This window comes from Mandrillus leucophaeus, unplaced genomic scaffold, assembly GCF_000951045.1.
Source record: "Mandrillus leucophaeus isolate KB7577 unplaced genomic scaffold, Mleu.le_1.0 Scaffold113, whole genome shotgun sequence".
NCBI lineage: Eukaryota > Metazoa > Chordata > Mammalia > Primates > Cercopithecidae > Mandrillus > Mandrillus leucophaeus.
Genome location: NW_012099543.1, coordinates 4,884,212 through 4,897,288, shown reverse-complemented (window position 1 = coordinate 4,897,288; position 13,077 = coordinate 4,884,212). Strand labels below are relative to the sequence as shown.

The 13,077-nt window shown below is 38.4% G+C and overlaps 1 protein-coding gene across 1 annotated transcript in view; it reads right to left on the bottom strand.

Moving 5' to 3' along the window:
• The window catches only part of HHLA2 (HERV-H LTR-associating 2), a 139,020-nt gene that overhangs the window by 17,300 nt on the left and 108,643 nt on the right, over positions 1-13,077 (bottom strand). Inside the window, exons 5-6 of the mRNA XM_011995402.1 lie at positions 2,315-2,398; positions 402-764 (exon numbers count right to left, since the gene is read on the bottom strand). Of these exons, the coding sequence (XP_011850792.1) occupies positions 402-764; positions 2,315-2,372 (421 nt within the window). The 5' untranslated portion in view covers positions 2,373-2,398. The remainder of the gene's footprint in view (positions 1-401; positions 765-2,314; positions 2,399-13,077) is intronic.

The following is a 13,077-nucleotide window of genomic DNA, read 5'->3' as shown; positions in this document are numbered from 1 at the left end:
AACAATTCAATATTTTTTCAGTCATGATATTGGCAGTTATTTGGTACTGATAAGACTAAGGAGAAAGTGGATAGTCTTATGCTGTTAGTGTCAGTAACCTTTTAAAATCTTACTTCTGGTACTTTGCTTTCAGATTATTTCCTGGTATTAAGTACAGCTATAAGGGTGTTCATCACAACCAGGTAATGTAGAACACTGGAAATGCCTGAATACCCACCAATAGGGGAACAGTTGTATCATTTATAACATTAGTATACTACAAGATACTGTGCATTAAAAATAAGGAGATTTCCATGTATTGACTTGGAAAGAAGCTCATGGCATATTAGGACAAAGATGCTTACTAATAACACGGAATGATGTCATTGCTATGTTTCATGAAAATTTACATGCACACTTACCTCCCACCTTTAGCACCACTTTGTTTGTAATCGCTTGAATTGCTGTTCCTACATAGCAGGTATAAATTCCTTCGTCCAGAAGGCTTAATCTTCTGAAAAATAGAGACGCATTCCCATTTTGAATCTCATTATAGAAAAGAGATGTCCTGTTTGCATATCTGGTATCTTGGCTTTCCAAATGGCCACTGCCTTTGTAGTAACTGTGAACATTGTAGCTACTGTAGCTATCTTGATACTTCCAGTGTATTACAACTTCAGATCCCCTCTCAAATGAAGAAGGGAGAATTATATCTTCACCAAGTCTTCCAATGATGATTTGTTCATTCATAGGAACATAAGTGAAGAAAGCCGAAAGGAATATGTCTACAGTCAAGAGCAGAGAAGTTATAAAGAGAATTAATGATGTGTGCTTAGTCAGGATTATACCAGAACTACCCAGAAGAACCTTCCTAGGTTAGCAGCCTGATTATTAATAGACCACATCATCAAAAACACTTGTTGTCTGATTATTAGAAACAAACCATGAAGCTCTGTGTCTGAGTTTTAATTTTAATTGAATATCCGTTTTATTCAATGTAACTGGGAGAACTGGTAACAGCCTAAGGCGTAGAAACACTGGTTTGCTGCCCACTTGATCAATAATCTCACCTCCCAATCCTGGCCTGGAAATCATGTATGTTGAAAGACTCCTTTTGATTTCATTCCCAGAACATATTCACATTTAACTCCTACTATAGCAATAATAAATTAGTTTATCCAGCTAGCAACAGCCAGCGGGCCGTAAAAGAATGGAATAAACTCAGCTTGATTGGGTAAGAAAATATTTGGAGCACATAGAAGACAATGCTGGGTTCAGGAATCTGACAGGAATATCTGTAGACTAGATCTAAATAGGGCAGGACATGAGCAGGAGAAGTCCAAAAGGAAAATGGAGTCATTCATTTGCTTTGACTTTAAGACTGCTCACAGGATATCCTGAGTTGGTCAAAATGTAGGTAAGGAATATCTGGAGATAAATGTGGAAGCCTAATCCCCAATTATCTTGATTTACTTATTTTGTTTTGTTTTCTTTTCATTGTCAACTTCACAAGTTGATTTCAAAAAGCAAATGAAATCAGCAGAATAAGAGATTTTTGCAAAGAAAATATACGCAGACACTTCCTATCATTGAAGGCAGTAATCTAACTGCTTTGATTTACAAAATATTTTAAGTAGATTTTGTGCCCTGTCTGTGGATTCTAAGATATTAGCACTGGAAAGGTCCTTACTTTTTGGACAATGGAGTAACTCCTTTGGCTCATGGCCCAGGCCACCCAAGATGGAAGAACTGGGTGCCCAAGTGGCTCTGTCACAGTCTTTATCCTCTGCCTTTCCCTCTGGGGCTCTTTCTACCCTACCATGTCCTGCCTCTCTTCCTCAGAGAGACTTAGTTTCTCTTCAGAGAGCTAGGGGGATGTGGCATTATGCCGAAAGAAAGACACGGAAAGATGGGCAAGGAAAAGAGTGATTGTCGATCTCCCTAATTGCTCTGCTAAACCCCTCTAATGTTTCACTGGATAATTAAGAATGCCTGTCATAGGACCTAGCAAAGCTGATAATGCCTTCTGTCAAGTGGTAAGTACCAAGCTTACACTTAAAAAAAAAAAATCAATCAATCAAACTTGTTTTTCCAGTGAACTTATTTCTGGTAGCAGATAACAGATTAGAAAGTCTTAATCAGAGTGGACAGAAAATATATATATAATTTTTAGTCTTCATGCAGACTTCTAGCCTGTTCCTTGCTTCTGATTAACTGATGATCTAGGAAAGTTCACAATGCTATGGCTATGGAAGAAATAGCCACCTTGCATTGTGTGCTCATGTTTCTATCTGATAATGCAAATAACTAACACTTGTATTACAAAGGAAATTACCTTGAGATCCACTCAGAGATGATATGAGAATGAGGAAGAAAGACGTCTGTGCCTTCATGTCTCGTGTAGGACATATTAGTCATGCTATCAAAGAGAAGTAAAGTGCACATGTTATGGATTTAAAATGCAAAAGGGAATTGGAAAAGAGTGGTATATTCACATGAATAATTCTTTTGTAGCCATTAAACATGATATTATAAAGGATGGTTCAATGGCATGGAAGGAATTTCTTAATGGGTTATCGGAGAAAAATTAGATTACAATACAATTTCTAAATAGCATGGTTCCTTTTATAAAAGCATACACATTTCTGCTCATAGGATACTGACAAGATATATGACTAAATATATGAGGATATTAACGATGAAGAGCAGGTTTCATATGTGAAGCAGTGACTGCTATTAACAGGTGCTGAAACATGGCTCTTGAATGGATAAAGATTTGGTATATACGCAGCAGTGGTTCTCTGGATAATAGTTTGCTATTTTTAAGTCTTTCTACATGGACATATTGCTTTTATGATAGAAAATACTAAAATCAATTTAAATTCAATATTAAGTGCCAGTGGTATTAACTATGATGTTTTTTATAATCACAAATAAAGAACAACTAAAACCTGAAAATATATTTTTACATATCCGATACTAGTGCAAGTCATTAAATTCATGGTTTACAAAGAATGTTTCAAAAACTCAAAAAAGTGAGAAAATACAGATGGCAAAACATGTACACACATTACAGTTTCAAGCAAGTACAATATAACTGATTTTCCCAGAGGATAGGATTAAAGATAATTTTTACACTTTACATAGCTTATTTAAAGAATAGCATACAGTTGGTTTTAAAAATCTCTAAAAGAAAATTTTAAAGGTATCATTTGGTGGCTGGGCATGGTGGTTCACACCTGTAATCCCAGCACTTTGGAAGGCCAAGGCAAGAGGATCGCTCGAGGTCAGGAGTTCAAGACCAGCCTGGCCAACATGGCAAAACCTTGTCTCTTCTAAAAATACAAAAATTAGCCGGGTGTGGTGGCATGTGCCTGTAGTCCCAGCTACTCAAGAGGCTGACACAGACAAATTGCTTGAACCACGGAGGCGCAAGTTGCAGTGAGCCGAGACTACACCACCGCACTCCAGCCTGGGCAAGACAGTGAGACTCTGTCTCAAAAAAATAATAATAAAATAAATAAATAAAAAGATATCATTTAGGAGCTCTACTATTACAAGAATATGTTCTATATTTGTTGTGAGATAATGCGATTTAAGAATGACTTAAAACTATTTTAAGAAGTGAAATTAACCATGCAATATATCCATGTAATAAGCCTGCACATGTATCTCCTGAATTTAAAATAACAATTTTTTCTTAAAAAAAAGTAAAATTAGATTCCTTAATCACATCTTATCAAAATAAAACCTGGTAGGTTAATAATTTAGAGTTTCATTTTTACATTTTAAAGACCATAAGAAAGTTATTGAAAACACAACCTTAGGAAGAAGACCTTTTAACATTAACTGTACATTTTCTACTACAGATATATCTCTATAAAAATGGAAAAAGCAACAAAATATAGAAATACTTTTGCAATATGACAAATTTATCACTCCATTTGTTTTTATTTCTCTTAGAGCAATAACTAAGATAGTTGGTAAAGTCAAAACTGTTCTAAAATAGTATTGGTATCAAGATTAAGACCTTTATATTTCTTCCTATGGAAGTATTTGTATGTAAATATATAAAAGGATATCACAATGATTATCTCTGAATAGTAAGATTACAAGTAATCGTTAAACTCATTTTTCTACTATGAAAATATGTAAACATGTAATAATACCTTTTGCCTCTATATGCCATTAAAAAAAACCTTAAAATTTAATTACAGTCTCTTTCCAAGCAAAAATTAACTCAAATTCACCTTGTTTAATGTAACCCTGAAACATTCCATGTCCATTGTCCTACTAGAGGTTCATCTTCCCACTGCCTAGAATGACTCCAATATTTGCTACCTTCTCTTGAAACTGATATTCCGCTTTCTCACCTCCTTTCCAGCTGATGCTCTTACTTCATTAATTGCTGTGACTGATTATGGCTACTCCCTCATCCTCCTATCAGTAACTCAACCAACCCATTAACATCTAGGTGCACTCTTTTTGTCTCTCCTTCTGCTCTTATCTAAGGCCAAACCTTTCCCTGTACTCTGCATCTCATGCCTTTCTGCATTCAAGAAATTTGTCCCATAAAATGAGTTAGGGAGGATTCCCTCTTTTTCTATTGTTTGGAATAGTTTCAGAAGGAATGGTACCAACTCCTCCTTCCACCTCTGGTAGAATTTGGCTGTGAATCTGTCTGGTCCTGGACTTTTTTTGGTTGGTAGGCTATTAATTACTGCCTCAATTTCAGAACTTATTATTGGTCTATTCAGGGATTTGACTTCTTCCTGGCTTAGACCTGGAAGGGTAGATGTGTCCAGGAATCTATCCATTTCTTCTAGATTTTCTAGTTTATTTGTGTAGAGGTGTGTATAGTATTCTCTGATGGTAGTTTTTATTTCTGTGGGATCAGTGGTGATATCCCCTACATCATTTCTTATTGCATCTATTTGATTCTTCTCTCTTTTGTTCTTTATTAGTCTGGCTAGTGGTCTATTTTGTTGATTTAAAAAAAAAAAAAAACAGCTCCTGGATTCATTGATTTTTTGAAGGGTTTTTCGTTCCTCTATGTGCTTCAGTTCTTCTCTGATCTTGGTTATTTCATGTCTTCTGCTAGCTTTTGAATTTGTTTGCTGTTGCTTCTCTAGTTCTTTTTAATTTTGACTTGGAACCAACCCAAATGTCCATCATTTATCCACCATAGACTGGATAAAGAAAATGTGGCACATATACACATGGAATACTATGCAGCCATAAAAAAGGATGAGTTCATGTCCTTTGCAGGGACACAGATGAAGCTGGAAACCATCATTCTCAGCGAACTATCACAAGATCAGAAAGCCAAACACTGCATGTTCTCACTCATAAGTGGGAGTGGAACAATGAGAATACATGGACACAGGGAAGGGAACATCATACACTGTGGCCTGTCGGGGGTGGGGGGCTAGGGGAGGGATAATGTTAGGATAAATACCTAATGTAGGTGACGGGTTGATGGGTGCAGCAAACCACCAGGGCACCTTTATACCTATGTAACAAAACTGTTTGTTCTGCACATGTAACCCAGAACTTAAAGTATAATTAAAAAAAAAAAAAAAAAAAAACGAAATTTGTCCCTGCAATCGTATTTCCTTTCTACCACATCATCAGGATCGATCTCTCTCCTGAATCAATTCTACAGGCATAAATGCTCCAATCACCCATCTTAGAAACATGAGGAAAAAAACAAAAATTCTCCCCTTACTCTTGATTATCTATTTCTCAGCTCCATTAATTTCTTGAAGTAATTGTCTAAGTAGCTGTCTTCATTTCCCACTTTACAATCTCCTATCAACTCTCAGCTCTTTTCTGCATGACATGTCATAAACTGCCCTTGTCAATATTACCAAGAACACCAAAAACAGTAATGTTATTTGTCCTCATCTAACTCAACCTCACAGCAGCATTTAATGTAATTGACTGTTACCTTCCTTTGTTAAGAGTCTTCTCTTGGTTTCTAGAACATCATACTCTCCTATTTTTCCTTCCTCACTGCTGTCCCTTCTTAGTCCTTTACTGGTTCTCTTCTACTTGCCCTATTTATGTGGAAATATGGAATATTACCAGGTTTTCTCCTTTCTTTCTACTCTCTCCTTAGGTGAGTTGGTCTCATGACTCTGAATATAATCTGTACATCAAGGATTCTCAAACTTATCTACTGGGTCAAGGTCATACGTTCAACTATTCTTCTGAACTATTCATTTAGATTCCCAAAGTTAACATGAACCATTTCAACCTCATTCCCTTTTCCATTGCTCTATGACCCACCCCAAACACAACAAAACATCAAAAACTATCCTGTTCTTTCTCCAGTCTTCATCTCAACTAGTACCAAATTCTTCCAGTTGTCTGGGCCAGAAACTTAGAAATCAGTCTTGACTCTTCCATTCTCTCATGCCCCATATCTAGTCTATTAACCAGTCTTTTTGTTGTTAATGAATTAGATAAACTCCATTATTTGTCTACTTCTCTCCAACTATATTTCAATCCTGCTTAAAAGCCACTATCCCTTCATACCTGGATATCTATAAATAGGCATTTGGCTGGTTACCCTTTTCCTACTATTGTCTCCTTCCAATCCACTGTCAATACAGCAGTTAGGAGTCATATTTTTAACAAAGAAGTCATTCTGTAATATTCTTCTAATTAAATCCCTCTAGTGGCTTCCCACCACACCGAGAGTAAGATCCAAATTCTTAACCCTAGCATCCCAAGCCTTGAATACTCTGCTCCTGGTCCTGTCTGTCCCCCTATCCTTTCCCACAGCAGCCCACAAAATACATTCCTGGAGGCCTGTGAACACAAGTGCTCCAAGTCAAGGGTCAGCATGAGCATAAGCCAAAAATTGAGTCTCTGAGGACTATTTAACTCATGTTTTGAATAAAGTTAGAAATTACAGTAACCCATTTAACATCTAAGATAAAGTACTATGGATAAAAAAAATACCCAACCTCTTCTACACAAAGGCTTGATTTAGTGCTGTTGAAATAATTTCAGCGTTCAGCTAAGTGAGGCAGTTAATGAGTATTTGGCCCTATTTTTATGCCTAGGTTTTATTTTTAGACATTTATTTTTTCCCCAAAAGCAGCAGAAAGCTTCCACCTTAGATTATACTGAAGTTACCCAAGTTGCAATCAGCACCCTTACAAAAGGGCTCAAATGTGAGAAGCATCTTGTTCTGGTGCTTTTGGCTTGATTCCAGATGTGAGGGAGAAAAGCAGAGAGAGGCAGCCTCTGCAATAGAATATGGCAAAAAAGAAATCCATATGCTAAGACTAATCAGACAGAAGAGAAAATTGAGGCCATTTCTACAAGCATAAAATAGCGAAAACAGAACAACTCCCCCATACCCATCTTAATAGCTCCAGACTAAATTGACCACAGCCATCAGTACTAATTGTGACAATGATGATGCAAACATCACTTGCGGTTGGGACAGATTCTCTAGCCTGCACATTAGTAACGCTCAAAACCATTTCACAATGTATATGTACTTCACAACATCATGTTGTACACGATAAAAATATATAATGTTATCTGCCAATATTTTTTTAAAAGACTAGTCCTGGCCTCATAATTGCTGGTCTCAATCTGACCAGAGCCATAGAACAAGTCAATTCTCTTTTCTGAAAAAGAAGAATGTTTTGCATCACTCTCATCATTATGCCAGTTCATGAATGTTCTGCATTCCTTCGAGGAAAAGCAGCTTCTAGGATGCTACATTCTCCTCTGCCTTGTTTTTACTTTCCGTGCTTCCCCACAGTGCTCTTGACACCGAGCTAGTTTGTAAAAGACATCTTAACAAAGGAAAACCTTTGTAGCATCCTGGGGATGCTCCTTAGCGTCCACTTAGATTTTAATAGGAGTGACTGTTTAGACAGAAAAAGAACAAAAGAACAATTTCAGGATTACCCTCTCTTTACTCAAAATATCTCTCCTGATGTTTTACAGTGAAATCCCACCATTTAGGGGATTTATACATGTACTGAAACTTTGATCTCTAGGGGTGCGGTCTTTGCCTGTGGTTCTGTTTTAGTGGGGTTTTTTGTTGTTGTTGTTGTTGATTTTGGAAATCAGGCTAAGATTATGTGCTAACACGTTTTGGGGGAGGTGAGAAGGTACAATTGCAGGGCAGGAAGAGTGAGAGAAAAGGGGAAGTGAAACAAGGAACAATGAAAAGCACATACTAGGTGGTGCTTGCTTTGCCAGCCACAGATTCAAAATGGAAAACAGAGCCACTTGCTCAGTCACGAGGGACAATCTCTAGACACGCTCTACAGAAGCACAGCAGCTCAAAACAAACCATCAGAGGAAGAGAGCAAAAAGGAATTTATCTATAAGTTGCCTGCATTGGTTAAAGTTTCCCCCATGGGCATTAAGTCCTATCCTCTTCCTGGTTGTGGCTATGGCCCCCTGGGACAACCACTACAAAAGCCAAATGCCATGCCTTACTGTATGGCATTTTAACTGTATGACACTTTGTGTTTGAGTCTGGAAACAGAGGAAAGGTGAAACCGCAGTCTGTGTGTTTCCTTGGGTCATGTCTGGACTCTGCAGCTGCTGCACTTCCCATGGTGGAAGGCATGATAGAAGACATGTTGAAGCTGGCTTTCCCAGAGGAGATGGGTCAGCTGGTGACATTTGGAAACTGGGCCTGGTCTCTTTCTGTCTAACCAGTTGAGGGCCCAAGAGACAGGAGAAACCCAGAAAATTTAGGGAGGCTCATAAATTGGGTCCAATAAAAGTAGCTATTTAAAAACTACCACACATTTACTATCTGATATTCTGTGAATTTGCAGTTAATCACCTACACAGATCCCCTTTTACTGCTTTTATCAATTTAGTTTTCATGCACGTGTTGCTTAGCTGCTGCTACCTGCTCACATAACTTCAACCTTCTTTGGAGGATTGTACTTGGACGATGGAAGCTGCAGTTCTCAGGTGACGTTGCTTTGCAACTCCCTGCCCCAGTGGTGGCTTCAAGGCAAGAAACATCCTATAGCCCAGAGCTCCCTTGGATTCAGGCTGAGCCTTCACCTGAAGCCACATTCTTTCTTAGTGTCTTTCTCTGTGTCATCCTGCTTCCCACTCTTCCTTACAGGTTTCATACAGTTAATGAGAACACTCCTTCTCTTTACTTGCCCTCAAATCCCCATCTCAGGAGGGGTTGGTTCCCTGGAAGGAGAGCCCAAGATGATGCACTTGTACAGGAATCCACATTACACAAGGGGGTCCAGGGAACTACTCGTGCTTCCAGGGACCATTTTCCAGCTCAGCCTTCAATCACGAATTGTTTCTTCTTGTCAAAAGGGTAGATAATATAATCCTCCTTAATAGCTCTCTATATCAGAATATAGCTTGACAGAGTGGGGTTTTGTTGTTGTTGTTGTTGTTTAGCAAGAATGCTGCAAAGCCAAGAAAACAGACAAAAGAAATTGCCAGGGTTAACATGGCAGACAGCAGGCATTTTGTCGAGTACACCAAGGTAGTGAGCAATTGAACAGAACTCTATTAAATAAAGTTGGCGCTGAACATGTGCACATGTAAGGCCAAGGACTTCTTGAAAATAGTCACCTTTTTCTCTGTAAAACATATTGCTAGATGCCCATGGCACACCAAGTGCTTCTGGAAAGCCAGTGTGCTCTTTCTGTGCACCTCCACCCCCTGCAGTTCCATGGGTTATCATCAAATAATTTAACAAAATGTTATGTTCATTGATTAAATGGGAGGACAAGACCAAACGTGATATATCTTCAATGACTAATTGAATAAGATGAATGCTTTGGAAAAGCTAAATAAAAGCAAATCACAAAAAAGATGAAAAAAAATCTGTTAAATTGTATTAGGTGTGGGAGAGACAATGGCAAAAGATTCAAAGTCAATTGTAAGAGTAAGGAACTGGACTTTTGTGTACATATTTGAATGCAAAGGTTTCTGGCCATTTTTAAGAAACAAAAACTGGAAATACTGACTAATGCATTATTGATTTAGCTTGTTCTATGGATACAGAAAAAAATAATCAAACAGTGGCACATACTCAGGAGAAGGCTTTGACTCTGTCTTCCCCAAAAGACTAGAAAATGAGTGGACTTCTATGTTTAGGTTTAAAAATTTCAAAATGTATAATCTGAATAACTTTTTCTTAGCTAGACTAACTAGTTTTTAATTAGACACATCTGATTATGTCAGATGTAAGGACTTCCAGTGAAATAATGAAAGTTCTACAATGATACGGTGAACTCTCAACACAGATAATGTGAGACCAAATTTCTGTAACATTGAGGAGGATCAACAGTATGTGGGGTCAAAACATCTGGACTACACTGAATTAGAAGCTGGAAACTACTTTTCCAATGTTGATTTAAGTTTATCACCTATGCCTGATATCAGAATTCCATCCTATGCTGGTTACAGCTGTTACATTTAAATACATCTATTGTGTGGTAAGTGATACATCCAGTAATCATCATTCCCCAGTATGAGATTAATCATTCCCACTCAATCCCTTTGTCATCGTTTCAAATCTAGAAGTAAAGAACACCTACTTGTATCTACATAGGAAGGTGCTGGGGCGGGCGACCTGTAACTGAATATCGGAATCAAGGAATTGGTGTGGAGAATAGGCAAACCTAATCTTTATAAGACTTACTCCTACCTGCATAGACTACTTAGAGCTTTTATTAAGTGATACTTTATAATAGACTGCTTTCTATCAAGTACTTGTGCCTATGTACATCTGAATTAGTGGCTATCAGTCTGCAGAATTTAAAGTGGTTGCTACCCTGACTAGCTGGTATACAAGAAAAGAAAATCTCCTGGCCTAGTTCTGTGTATGCAATTCAGTGAGTCATTTCCTATGTACAGTGGTTATCATGTTGGCTTTGTACCAGTGAGTTTTGGTACTCAGAGTCAATTCTTCCAAATAACTTTGGTTTGCAAAGCTTCATTGCTTCAGCAGCCTTGTCTTCTACTCACAATCCATACCTAAGTTAGAGCCAGGAAAGGTTCAAGTTCTGAGAAACAAGAGAAAATAAAATGCCCTCCAACTTATCTTGACCTCCTAGGAAACAGGGCTAGGTCATTCTTTGTATGGTACCTCACACTGTCATCTGGAAAGTTTTAACATCCTTTCTGCCATTAAAAATATATGATTTCAGCATCACCTATGGGTCACAAACTGTACAGGGATGAGTCAGTCCCTTATCTCAGAAAGCTCCATCTGGCACCAAAAGATAGGTGAATTACATAAACGAATAAATCATAATACAGAGATGCAGGCAGAAAGAAGGACTCTCACCAGGTGCTGTGGAAGGACACAGGAAAGACGCTTGAGCTTGGAAGGGGCAGGATGTTAAGGAAGACCTCTCAAAGCATTAGGTTTGAGGGACAAAGAGACACTGGCCTATAAGGAAGACCAGAAGGTTATTCCGGACGGACAATAGAACAAAGATGCAGCAGCAAGAGAGAACCTAAATCCTATATGATGATAATAATGCCCAGCAGGCCACATGGAAGAGAAAATGCTGGAAAGATGTACCAGGAGTAGATCGTGACCATTATTTTAAGCCACACTAGAAAGCTAATGATGAAGTCAGGTTGTGTTTTAGAAAGATCACACCAGTGGGATTACAGTGGTTGAGTAAAAGGAGCCAGGCTGGGTGCAGTGGCTCACGCCTGTAATCCCAGCACTTTGGGAGGCAGAGGTGGGTGGATCATCTCAGGTTAGGAGCTCGAGGCCAGCCTGGCAAACATGGTGAAACCCCGTCTCTACTAAAAATACAAAAAAATAAGCCAGACATTGTGGTGGGTGCCTGTAATCCCAGCTACTCAGGAGGCTGAGGCAGGAGAATCACTTGAACCTGGGAGTTGGAGGTTGCAGTAAGCTGAGAGCATGCCATTGCACTCCAGCCTGGGTGACAAGAGTAAAGATCCATCTCATGGAAAAAAAAAAAAAAAAAAGGGAGCCAGCCGAGAAGCATCAACTAGCTAAATGTAATAGAATACCATTAAAAGAGGACTTTAGTAGGAGATGATTAAATTTGGAAGGACACTGTGACAGACACCAGTACCATTTCTCTGCTTCCTTGCTAACGACTCCTCTGTCAAGCTGTGTTTCAGGACGCGACTGCCTATATTGAAAAGAACTGACAAAGTGTCCAGAAATGTAAATGAGATGAGCATGTCTGACTTGGGATGGAAGTGAGAGCCTCTAAATTGGATGCAAGAGCAGAACATGATGGCAAACCCCTTCCCTCTACTTTCAGAGCATTGATTTGATGTCTGGAGCTAGAGCTGCCATCTTACAGTTGTGAGGAAACAAGTAGGAGGATTAAGAAGTCACAGTAACAAGGATGACAGAGCAGATGGATGGAAAGAAGCTGGGTCTGTGATGACACTGTTGAGTCTGCTCCTGTCTGTGCTGAGGCCTCTACCTCTAGTCTTCCTGTTAATTAAGTAATACATTTAAACTACTGTGAGTTGGATTTTCAAATGTCTCCAGACATTCCAAAGTAACACAAAATGAAGATAATTAATTAAGAAAACTAAGGGATGAAGAGCTACTGACACAAGAACTGGGCTCTGTTTTTTTGTTTGTTTAAATAAATACATCAATGAACACCAAATGTCTCCTTTCACAACAAAACGTTGAAAGAAGATGTGTTATATTTTAACAGAGTAATGTAAAATGTAAGAGACACACATTTACTTAGTAATGGTAGCAAAAACACTTTTAATCTTGAAGCTAAAACAAACGTTAGTTGTGAGCCATTGGAAGTTTGTAGTAAGTTTAATGTGCCTTATGGTTTTTATAGGAGTTTTCTGACAGAAAAACCATGTTAACTTAAAAATTCCTATTTATTTTTAGTGTCAACATTAAAAAGAAAACACTGACTATTAACTGAAGCATTATCTTGCAAATGTGGGAATTTTCTTTTATACAAGAAAAGAGTTGGAGGCTGGGCATGGTGGCTCATCCCTGTAATCCCAGCAGTTTGGGAGGCTGAGGCGGGTGGATCACCTGAGGTCAGCAGTTGGAGACCAGCCTGGCCAATGTGGTGAAACCCCTTCTCTACT